Raw genomic sequence first — 12,501 nt, 5'->3', positions numbered from 1 at the left:
CCCTATGCTGTTTCATGTGTAGGGAGAACATAACAAAATAATTCTAGGGACTGGCTTTATGGAACAGCGAGTTAAGCTGCTTCTTGTGATGTCAGCATCCTGTATCAGAACGCTGGCTTGGGTTTTGGCTGCTTCTCTTTGCATCCAGCCTCCTGCTAATGTAAGTAGAAAAATAGTAGATGATGACCCAATTCCTTGGGTCCCTGTCACCCACCTGTATGGAGTTCCTGGTGGCCCAGCCCTGACTGCTAACATTTGGGGAGTAACTAGAAGATAGATTATTTCTCTCTCTCTCTCTCTCTAATATTCTCTCTCTGCCTTTTAGATAGAGATCGATTGACTGATTGATTGATTGATAGATACTCCCTTCTGAATCTTAATTTTCTTAATCATTTCTTTTATTTATAGTATATGTGTGTGTTTATTTGTACATAAAATATACATGAAAGGACACATAATTGTATACTCTGTTGATAGTATTTATTTATTTGAACGTCAACACAGAGAGAGAAGGAGAGAGAGAGAGGGGCCTTCTATCCACTGGTTCACTCCCCAATTGGCCACAATGGCCGGAGCTGCGCCAATCCGAAGCCAGGAGCCAGGAACTTCTTCCAGGTCTCTCACACGGGTACACGGGTTCAAGGACTTGGGCCATCTTCTGCTTTCCCAGGCTGCGGTAGAGAGCTGGATCAGAAGTGGAGCAGCCGGGATTCAAACCGGCGCTCGTATGGGATGCTGGCATTGCCGATGGTGGCTTTCCCCGGTACGCCACAGCACTGGCCCCGACAGTATTTTAAACAAACATTTCTCTGTTAAGTCAATTAAATGTAAGAAAAATAAAATATTTTATTTTGCCTTCTTATGTTCCTTCTTTTGTCTTTACGCAGATACATGTCTCTATCTAGTAATATTTCTTGCAAGGCACTTCTTTTAACACCTTTTTGAAGGCATGTTTACTCAAAACATATTGCTCAAATTTTTGTTTGTCCTAGAATAAAAGATGTTTCTCATTCACTTTTGAAGGCTGATTTCACAGGTGACCTGCCATGTTCTAAGTTGGGGCATTTTTCTCTGAATATTTTAATGTTTCGCTTCGCTCTCTGTTTGCAGAAAGGCACCTTTAGGTTTTATTTATTTTTTCCTAAATAGGTAAGGTAATTATTTTTCCCACCTTTTCAGAATTTTTCTTTTATCTCTGAATTACTATACTTTCCTCTATTATGCCCAAGTATATAGTATTGTTCTCTGAACTTTGTGGATTTTATGACTTGATTGGTAACATTAATTTGGGGGAATTCTCAGTCATTTTTGTTTTACATATTCCACCCCCCTTTTCCATCTGATATTTTCATTACAAGTATATTGTATGTTTTGAGGTTATCTCATAATTATAGTATTTTTCTATTTATTACATTTATTTCTCAGTTAATAAGTTTCTGTTAATACATGTTCAGGCTGTTATTTCTTCATGTGCTCACAGTAAGTCTATCAAAGGCTTTCTTAATTTTTGTTCCAATGTTTTTTTTTTTTTTTTTTTTTCCCCCCGATCTAGTGTTTCTTCTTTTGGCTCTTAGAGTTTTCATCTCTTTGCTTACATTGTCCTTTTAAAGAAAACTTTTTTAAACTGACACATAATGATTGTACCAAAATTGAATTGAGGGGCTGGTGTTCTGGTCCAGTGGGTTAAGCCAGTTGAGGGGTTAGTGTTGTAAACCAAGGGTTAAACTGTAGCCTGGGATGCTGGCATCCCATATCAGTGTGTCACTTGAGTCTTTCTATTCCAGCTCTCTTTTAATGCACCCAGGAAAATAATCGGAGGATGACCTAAGTACTCGGGCTCCTGCCACCCACGTGGCAGACATGGATGTTGAATATGTCAAATGCATGTTCTACATGAATTGAGATACTTTTTTTGTCCTTCAGTCTATTAATGCAATGTATTAAATTGATTTTTGTATGTTGAACTATCTTTGATTTTTTTAAAAGATTTCTTTTATGTATTTCTTTTTTAATTTATTTGACAGGTAGAGTTATAGACTGTGCAAGAGAGAGACAGAGAGAAAGGTCTTCTTTTCGTTGGTTCACTCCACAAATGGCCGCCACGGCCAGCGCTGCACCAATCCGAAGCCAGGAGCCAGGTGCTTCCTCCTGGTCTCCCATGCAGGTGCAGGGCCCAAGCACTTAGGCCATCCTCCACTGCCCTCCCGGGCCACAGCAGAGAGCTGGGATGGAAGAGGAGCGACCAGGACTAGAACCTGGCACCCCTATGGGATGCTGGCACTGCAGGTGGAGGATTAGCCAAGTGAGCCACTGCGCTGGCTGCTATTTTATGTATTTTGAAAGAGTTACAGAGAGAGGTGGTGGGGGGGGGGGGAGGGGGAGGAGAGAGAGAGAGAGAAAGAGAGAGAGAGAGAGAGAGAGAGAGAGAGAGAGATCTTCCATCTGCTCGTTCACTCCCTGAATGGAGGAGCTGAGTCGAACCGAAACCAGGAGCTAGGAGCTTCTTCTGGGTCTCCCACGTGGATGCAGGGGTCCAAAGACTTTGTCCATCCTCAGCTGCTTTCCCAGGCATATTAGCAGAGAGCTGGATTGGAAGTAGAGCAGCTGGGACTCGACCCATTGCCCATATGGGATGCCAGCGCTGCAGACCAGGGCTTTAATCCACTGTGCCTCAGCACCAGCATCTGTCCTTGCTCTTAATGAGTAAGAAATGTGTAGAAATTTAAGAAATAAAAATCTTGGGGCCCGCATTTTGGAAAGCCACGGTCTTTCCCACAAGGAAAGGGAAAGCTCCCTTTCCTACAAGGGAGCTAGTATTTCCCGGCTGTTCCACTTCTGGTCCAGCTCCCTGCTAATGGCCTTGGAAAAGTAGCAGATGATGGCCCAGGTGTTTGTGCTCCTGCTACTCTCGTGGGAGACCCTGAAGAAGCTCCTGGTATATGCCTGTTCCCACGCTGGCTGTTGAGACCATCTGGGGAGTGTCAGTGGATGGAAGGTCTCTGTCTCTATGTAACTCTTTCAAATAAATAAATTAATCTTTAAAAGTAAATTTATTTTCATATTTAGGTATATATTTATGGGGTCCTATGTGCTGTTTCAGTACATATATGCATTGCGTAATGTTCAAATTACAGCAGGTTTCTTTTTAATATTTATGATTTCTTTATGGTGAAAACATTCAAAAATCTTAGTTTTTTTTTTTCAAATACACATATTACATTATTGCTACCTGTAGTAACTCTGCTGTGCAGTAGTCTCCTATCTAACTGTAACTTTGAATCTGTTAATCATTCTCCATCTCTCCTCTTTCCCACTCTCCCCAGCCTTTGGTAACCACCATTATACTGTAAACTTCTATGGGATCAACTTTAGAAGATTGTGCATATGAATGACATATGCTTGTCTTTCTGGTCTTGGCTTATTGCAGTTAATACAGTATCCTTAGTTCCATCCATGTTGTCACAGAGGACAGGATAGTATCCTTTTTTTTTTTTTGCGGCTGAAAAATGGGGCCCCAGCCATGGTGTAGTGGCCATGGCTGCCAGTTCAAATTCTGGCTGCTCCACTTCTGATCTAGCTCCTTGCTAATGTGCCTTGGAAAGCAGTGCAAGATGGCCCAAGTGCTTGGGCCCCTGCACCCATGTGGGAGACTCCGAAGCAGCTCCTGGCTCCTAATTGGCCCAGCTCTGGCCATTGTGGCCATTTGGGGAGTGAACCAGTGGATGGAAGATCTTTCTCTTTGCCCCTGCCTCTCTGTAACTCTGCCCTTCAAACAATTAAATCTTAAAAAAAAAAATACTCCATTACGTATATGTTCCACAGTTTCTTATGTGTATTCATAAAGAATGCATAGATTATTTCCATTTTTGGCTATTGTGAGTACTGCTGTAAAAAACCATGGGAATGCAAGTATCTTTTTAAAAGACTAATTTCATTTTCCCTTTCTAATGTATTCAGTGTTTGAATTGTTAATATGGTAGTTCTTTTTTTAATTTTTTGAGGAACTTCCATGCTCTTTTCCATAATGGCTGCACTAATTTGCATTCACACTGCAGTGTGCAAGGGTTGCCTTTTCTCCATATTTTTGTCAACAGTTGTGTTTTGATAATAGCCATTCCTACTGGATAAGGTGATGTCATTGTGGTTTTGATCTGCATTTCACTGATGGTTAGTGATTGTGTGACTTTTTCTTAGACCTGTTCATTTGTATTGCATCTTTTGAAAAAATCATATTTAGATCTGTTCCCTGCTTTTAATTGTATTGATCTGTTTGCTTGACGGGTTTCTTTTAGCTCTTGAAGTAAGAGCAAAATATCTTGAAGTATTTCAAAAAGTTAATGGAAAAATGAATTAAAACATAAGTTTATTTTGATGCAAGAAAATTGGAAATCTGTATTATGAGAAGATCTTCAAAAAGGTCTTGAAAAATTCTTGTAAGACAAGTTTTTTTCCAGAAAAATAAGCCTACCTTTTAATTCCATTTTCATTAACTCTTGAAAGTATCCTGTTATATTCTTTTTATTAACTGCTTGATAGGTGTACAGTTTGCACATATTTTTTCCCATTGTGTAGGTACTTTCTTTACTCTGTTAACTTATTTTCTGTGTAGTTTTTAAGTTTTTATTTAATACCATTTGTCAGCTTTTGCTTCCTGTGTCTTTGGGGTCTGATCCAACAACACCTTGCCTGTGCCCACAACCTGAAATTTTATTTCTCCTATATTTTCATCTAGTAATTTCATTATTTCAGATATTAATTTATGTCTTTAACATATTTCTTTTTTTATATAAAATATTGGTTTGTTTGAAAGACACTTGTGACTTGCAGGGAGGGTGAGATGGGGGTGGGGGGAGAGAGAGAATGAGAATGAGAGAATCAATGAATCTTCCCATGTACTGATTGACTCCTAAAATGGGGGGACAGACTGAAGCCAGGAGCTTGGAATTCCATCTTGGTTTCCCATATGGGTAGCAAGGGCCCAAGTACTTGGGCAGTCTTCCACTGCTTTCCCAGGCACATGAGCAAAGAGTTGGATCAAATGCAGAGCAGCTTGATAAGGGATGCTGGTATTGCAAGCAGTAGCTTAACCCTTTGTGCCACAATGCTAGCGTCAGTGTCTTTAATATATTTTGAACTGATTTTTGTGTATGGTGAGAAAAAGAGGTCGAGTTTAATTTTTCTACATGTAGATAGCCAGTTTTCTCAGCACTATTTGTTGTGAGGATTCAAATGTGTTCTTAGCAACCTTGTTGATGATCTGTTGGCTAGAGATATGTTGGTTTACTTGTAGCCTTTTATTCTATTTGATCCATTTATTTTTTTTGTTAATGATTTATTTATTTATTTATTTGAAAGGCAGAGTTACAGAGAGGCGGAGAGAGAGAGAGTTCTTCCATCTGCTGGCTCACTCCCCAGATGGCTGGAGTTGCGCCAATCTGAAACCAGGAGCCAGGAGTTTCTTTTGGGTCTCTGACATGGTTGCAGGGACCCAAGGACTTGGGTCATCCTCCACTGCCTTCCCAGGCCATAGCAGAGAGCTGGCTTGGAAGTGGAATAGCCAACTAGTGCCCATATGGAATGCCAGTACCACAGGCGGTGGCCTTACTGGCACTGGCCCTGAACTATTTGTTTTTATTCCAGTACCATGCAGTTTTCGGTTACTGTAGTTTTGCAGTATATTCTTATGTCAGTATAATACCTCCTGCCTTGTAGTTTTTGTTCAAGATTTATTTTGCTATTTAGAGTTTTTTGGAGTTCCATGTGAATGTTAAGAGTTTTTTCTAGTTCCATGAAGAATGTTGCTGGTGCTTTGATAGGGATTGTTGAAGGTGTAGATCACTTTTGTGAGTACAGGCAATTGAACAGTAATTATTTTTCCAGTCCATGAACAGGGGATCTTTTTCTATTGTTTGTGTTCCCTTCAGTTTGTTTCATTCATGTTTGGTACTTTTCCATGTAATGAGCTTTCATCTCTTTGGCCAAATTCATTCCTACGTATTTTATTCTGTCTTTCTCTCTGTAGCTATTGTAAATGAGATTGTTTTCTTGATTTTGTTTTCAGATAATTCGCTGTTGGCCTGTAGAGATGCTAATGATTTTGTTATTGAATTTGCAGTACAATTTTATTCAGTTCCTTTAGTTCTGATAGTTTTTTGTGGATTCTTTGGTTTTCTGTATGTATATTGTGTTAACTGAACAGTCACAATTTGACTTTCTCCTTTCTAGTTTGGATGCCGTTTTTATATCTTGTCTAACTGCTATGTTTAGGACTTCCTTATTAAATTGAGTAAAATTGCTAGAAGTGGGTATCCTTGTCTTGTTCCTGACTTTCTGTAATAAGTCTTCCATTTTTCCCTGTACTTGTTGATGATAGCTGGTGACTTGTTAAATATGACATTTATTATGTTGAGATATGTTACTTTTGTACCTAATTTGTTCAGATTTTTTAATCATGAATTGATGTTGAATTTTATCAGATACCTTGTGTGAATCTATTGAGATGATCATCCCGTTTTCCCCTTTGTTCTGTTGATGTGATGTATCACATTTATTGGTTTGTGTATGTTTACCTATGCTTGCATTCCTGGGATGAATCTTCCTTATCATGATGTGTAATCTTTTTTTTTTTTTTTCAATGTGTTTGGTGAATTTGGTTATTTGGTTTGCTAATATTTGCTATGGGTTTTTGCATCTGTTTTCATAAAAAAACATTGAGTGCAGCTGTCTTTGTTTTTTTGTCTTGTCCTCCTGCAGTTTTTTTTTTTTAAAGATTTATTTATTATTTATTTAAAAGGCAGAGTTAGAGAGAGGCAGAGAGAGACAGAGACAGAGAGAGGTCTTCCATGCTCTGTTGCGCCCCCCAAATGGCTGCAACAGTTGTAGCTGGGCTGATCTTAAGCCAGGAGCCAGGAGCTTCTTCTAGTCTCCCACATGGTTGCAGAGGCCCAAGGACCTGGGCCATCTTCTGCTTTCCCAGGATTTAGCAGAGCTCTCGGTCAAAAGTGGAGCAGCCCGGTCTCGAACCAGCAACCATTTAGGATTCCAGCACAGCAGGCAGTGGCCTTACCCACAGTGCCGGCCCCATAGTGTTGGCATTGTGTTGGCTGATCTCATATAAGGAGTTCAGAAAAATTTTTTAATTTTTTGGAATCTTAAAAATTGGTATTAATTCTTTATATGTTGGAAAACAATTCAGTAAAGCAGTCTCATCCTTGACCTTGCCTTGCTGGAAGACTTTTTGGTGCTGATTCAAACTCGTTCCTTTTTGTTGTTATGTTCAGGCTTTCTAGTTCTTTATGACTAGATCTTAGTAATGTGTATGTGTCCAAGAATTTGACCATTTCTTCCAAGTTACCAAATTTGTTAGTATTTATTTGCCCTTATACTCTAATGATCCTTTATCTTTCTGTGGTGTCAGTAACATACGTTTTCAACTCTATTTATTTATAGGAGTCTTCAAAAATTTTTGTTTATTTATGCAGGATCCCCTGGTTCATTTTCTGAATGCCCACATTGGCTGAAGAGCCAAAGTCAAGAGACAGGATCTCATTTCAGATCTTACCCTTAAGTGGCTGGAACCTAACTACTTGCGATATCACCAGTGATTACTAGGCACCTAGAAAGAAGCTGGAATCAAGAGCCAGAGCTGGGAACTGAATCCAGTTACCTCCTTCGTGGGATATGGGCATCCTAACAATTGTCTTAACTACTAGGCCAGATGTCTACCCTGAGTCATCTTTCTTTTATTAATCAACTAAAAATTAGTCAATTTTGTTTGTCATTTTTAAGAACTAGATATTTGTTTTGTTGATTATAATCTTTAAAAATATTGATGTGAGACTCACATAAATCTTCCACCCACTGACTCACTGCCCAGATGCCTGCTATAGCTGGGTCTGACCCAGCTTGAAACAAGGAGCCAAGAACTGGCTGGGTCTCCCAACTGGATGGCAGGGACCTGAGTAGTTGACCCATCACTGCTGCCTTCTAAAGCATAGGCACGAAACCAGTCACTCTGGGTGGTATGCGGGTGCCCAAACAGCATCTTTTTTTTTTTTTTTTAAGTTGTATTTATTTGAATGACAGAGTGAGAGGGAGAGACAGAGAGTGATCTTCAGTCCTCTGGTTGATTCCCCAAATGACTGCATTTAAGAATGAAAAAATTCTGTGTCTGAGGTATTAAAATACAAGTAATAGGTGAATTTGGCATCTTCTACAGGAATTACTTTTAATCATGAAAGTTATCAAAAATTTTTAGTGTAAAAAGTTTCCAAAATATGTTCTGGATTTAATATTTTCATATACTGTAAATTAGATGGTGATATGGTTACACTTAAATATTCAAAATGTCATTGGGGTAAGAAAACAAAGAATAATGTGTAATATGGTTGTTTCTCCAGTAACATGGAGATTCTGGCGTGGCCTTTTCATCCTCATCATGTAGATGCTGTTTGTAAACTGGCGACAGAGAAACATTACCAGTTTAAAGGGTTACTTTTAAATCTCCTCTTAGAAGTATTAAAAGCTGAAATTTTGGAATCAGCCCTGGATTCAGATCTTTTATTAGATTGCGTGATTTGTTAATATAATTCTTCTGAGCACTACTAAGTTAATATTGCCAACTCATGTACTAGTGAGGATGATAATTATAATAATAGCAGTTAACACTTACATAGTGCTTAGTATGTACCAGATGGTATTCTAATTACCTTATGTGTATTAACACATTTGGTTTTTCAGACCATGATTATTATATTCACTATACTACCGTTTTAATAATGAAGAAACTAAGACACAGAAAAGTTAATTAATTAATTTACCATCACATAGTAGAAGGCAGATCTAGCATATGAACTTAGGTAGCCTGGCCTTGGAGTAAGATCTTTTTACTGTTAGGTTTGCTGCTAGCTAAAATTTGAATATAAAGTCCTAGCACATAGGTTTTCAACAAATTAGAAATACATTACTTTACAGAGTATAATGGTAACATTTCCTCAAGATACTTAGTGTACTTTTATGGTACCAGGTTCTTTGTATACATATGAGATTCAAATTACGATTTATTGGAAGGTTTTGTACTTTTTTTCAGATGCACATTATTTGTGGATTTTTTCCCCCATAGATATTATTACTTCCAGTGTCAAAAAGCATCTATTTTGAAGTGAATTTGCATTTCTAGAACAATATAGTGGAAGCAACTTAGACTCTGATACTGGGAAACGTTTGAACTAATCTTGAACCGTACTGGTTCTGTACTTACCTTTTTGTAATCTGGATATAAGATTTGATTTGATTTCTTGAGGTGTTTTTTTTTTTTTTTTTTGGGGGGGGGTGTCTCTCTTTGGCTATGGAGTGAAGATAATCCTCAAGGTCATGAGATGGTGTAGGTCAGAGTGCCTGTCAGTTGGTCATTAATGTCATTAACCACTTCTGCTGGTTTCTTGATCACCTCCCTGTTACTAGAATAAGTTATAATGTAAAACCAATGAAAAGATTCTTAGAGATGAGAAAATTGAGGCTTAGAGAATTACTTGCTCAGAATTTTAGTTACTTAGAAGCATCTCTGACAACACCTAGCACAGATGTTCTAATTTCTTAGTGTATTTTTACTGTTCATACTTCTTTATTCATTGTGTATAGAAGTTTTATGTATATGAGAGATTTTTTGGTTATTTTAGGACAAAATGTGATAGTTCTTATTAAGAAAAATAGCTATAGTATTTTGACTGGTAAACTTTTAAAATCATGAAGATACTTTGGTAAATTTTGGGGTGATTCAAATGAAGTTTTGAAGTTGCTGTATTTTTCTCTGTTCATATTGATTAACTTTTAATATACTAGTAATGTGCTTATCATAGAAAAAAATACAAAAAGGATGAATTTTTAAAAATCATGACATCCAGATAAAAATGACTATTAACACTTTGAAATAATAACCTACTACTTTGTGACTGACTTCTGTCAATTTAGTGATTAGGAAGACTTTTTTTGCCAAATTTAGATATTGCTAATTTTTTATTTATTGTTTGAATTCATACCAAGTCATTTAAATAATACCCTTTTGTTGAGCATGCTGATTTTTCCCCAGATCCTTGTGTAATTTTTATTTTCCATAACTGAAATCTGTAATTAATGTGATAGTTATATTTTTGATTTTTTAAAAATTATTTATTTGAAAGGCACGGTTATAGAGATAGAGAGTTCAAGATTGAGATTTTCCATCGGCTGGTTCATTACCCAAATGGCCACAGAGGCCAGGGCTGGGCCAGGCAAAAGCTTCATCTGGATCTCCATGTGCATACAGGGGCCAAAGAGTTGGGCCATCTTACCCTTCTTTCCCAAGCACAATAACGGAGTTGGGTTGGAAGTGGAGCAGCTGAAACTAAAACCTGCACCCATGGGATGCCCGTGTTGCTGGTGGTGGCTTAACCTGTTACACCACAATCCCAGCCCCCATTTTTGAGGGTTTTGGTGCTTGTTATTCATTTACTTTCAGAAAAGAAATACTCATTTATTTTCTTATTAGGGAAATCCCCTTCTTTACTGAAGAATAACAATATATATTTTAAGTGTTCTAGTTTTTATATTTCACTTCTTTTATGTGTTGTCATTTTCCTATTTTGTAGGAATAATAATTCTTAATATTCAAAAATTGGTTGTTAGTAGCCACATATAATATTATATCATGTTTGTGTAGTTTTTAAGTGTGCTTTGTGGGTTTTTCTTCTCCATTTGCATGCAACGAATGGTACATTGCATGGAACATTTCAAAAGTATAAGCACCAGAATGGCTTGAATGTGTTTGAATGATTACTCTTTGTTGTCTATCTTGGTGTTCTTTTGAGAAAAAATTGGACTTGTGTCCATTATCTACTGAATTTCCATCTTGTTGAGTTCTCCTGATTAACAAGATGTAAACTCTAGTGCTATTGGCCATTTGTTATGTTTTAGATAGTTGAAAAACTCTTTAGAGAATTAGGTGAATTCTTTTTCTTTCTTTTTTTTTTAAGATATTTGATTCTTGATAGTTTTTATTCCTATGCTTGTGAATTTTGGACCAGACCGAAAACCTATAAATTAGTTTCTCTGAATTCAGTAGACTACTTAAATTATGATATCATATCATCAGTTAGTCGCATTTTAGAGTTGAATAAACCATATTAATGGATTATGTAGCCCAACTTCTTGATGAAATAATCCTTCCTCAGTATTCTCAGTAGCTCTGCTGGAATGTACTTTAAGTTCACAAAGTAAGAGGAATATTAGACTTTGCCCAAAAGGAACTTAAAGATTACATGTTCCTATGAGAAGGAATTAATGAAGAGATTAATGATAAGTTTTGAGTTTATAAGTTTATTGTGGAGCCTGTTTCTTTCAGTATAGCACTAACTTCTGATATTTCATCTGTAAATTTATTTTTAAATGTCCCATATGGTTGATAATTGGGAAAAATTATTTTATTTAGATACAAATTCTGTGTTAAGTGCAAATCAAGTATTTATGAACTGTAGAAATAAAATTGTGATTAGTTAAAGGAAGACTGGGTTGATGCTTTTAATGAACCCTCATTTTCATGGTGCTAGTTTTTAGGTGATAAAATAACAAAATGTGCTAAGCAGTTTAACCACATATAACATCAAGTCCCTTCTTTTTTAACTAAAGGAAACTATTATTAAAGCAGTGCTTTCAATAAGCATTGCCATTCTTTATCATGGTCTCTTTGAAAATATTTATCAATTGTATCAGTAGTTAAAAGTTGTGAGTAAATAGTAGATCTCTTTTACATATCATCTTAATATACAGATTTATTGCCTCAGTGCTTTACTAACTTTTGCCATGATGATTTGTTGAGCTTTGTACCTGAGAGCTGTACTAATCACTGTGCTTACTGTTTGAATGTTTGGTACAGGAAGCGAGCAGCTGCAAAGCATCTAATAGAACGCTACTACCATCAGTTAACTGAGGGCTGTGGAAATGAGGCCTGCACGAATGAGTTTTGTGCTTCCTGTCCAACGTTTCATCGTATGGATAACAATGCAGCAGCTATTAAAGCCCTTGAGCTTTATAAGATTAATGCAAAACTCTGTGATCCTCATCCCTCCAAGAAAGGAGCCAGCTCAGCTTACCTTGAGAACTCGAAAGGTGCCCCTAACAACTCTGAGATAAAAATGAATAAGAAGGAAGGAAAAGGACCTCGAATTGATTTTAAAGGTAAGATGTTTTAGTTTTAATTGAGAATTGTTGATGGAAAACCATATTGCAGATTTAAATGTGCGCATTTTGTTTTGCCCCATAATGGGTGTCATTAAGACATCACAGTGTAGTAGAACCGATCTTTTGCTATGGTAAAAGGATAGAAGTACAATAATCTTGAAAAAAAATCATGGAAAGTGCACATTATGAAAAGGCCTATCTGTGGATTTCAAAATGTTTAAAGCTACCAATCCTAAACTCCAAGCTTTTTTCCCCCTCACAGTGAAGGTAATGAATATTAGTAATAAG

The 12,501-nt window shown here is 37.1% G+C and overlaps 1 protein-coding gene across 7 annotated transcripts in view; it reads left to right on the top strand.

The window, feature by feature from the left end:
* UBE3A (ubiquitin protein ligase E3A) overlaps positions 1-12,501 on the top strand; it is a 117,490-nt gene that overhangs the window by 50,278 nt on the left and 54,711 nt on the right. For all 7 annotated transcript variants that reach the window (XM_062205023.1, XM_062205022.1, XM_062205020.1 and 4 more), the window contains one exon: positions 11,909-12,210. In XM_062205023.1, coding sequence (XP_062061007.1) covers positions 11,909-12,210 — 302 coding nt within the window. The remainder of the gene's footprint in view (positions 1-11,908; positions 12,211-12,501) is intronic.

The sequence above is a fragment of the Lepus europaeus genome, chromosome 11 (genome assembly GCF_033115175.1).
Source record: "Lepus europaeus isolate LE1 chromosome 11, mLepTim1.pri, whole genome shotgun sequence".
NCBI classification, from domain to species: domain Eukaryota; kingdom Metazoa; phylum Chordata; class Mammalia; order Lagomorpha; family Leporidae; genus Lepus; species Lepus europaeus.
Note: the sequence above shows the minus strand (reverse complement) of the source record. Positions and strands in the feature narration are given on the sequence as shown.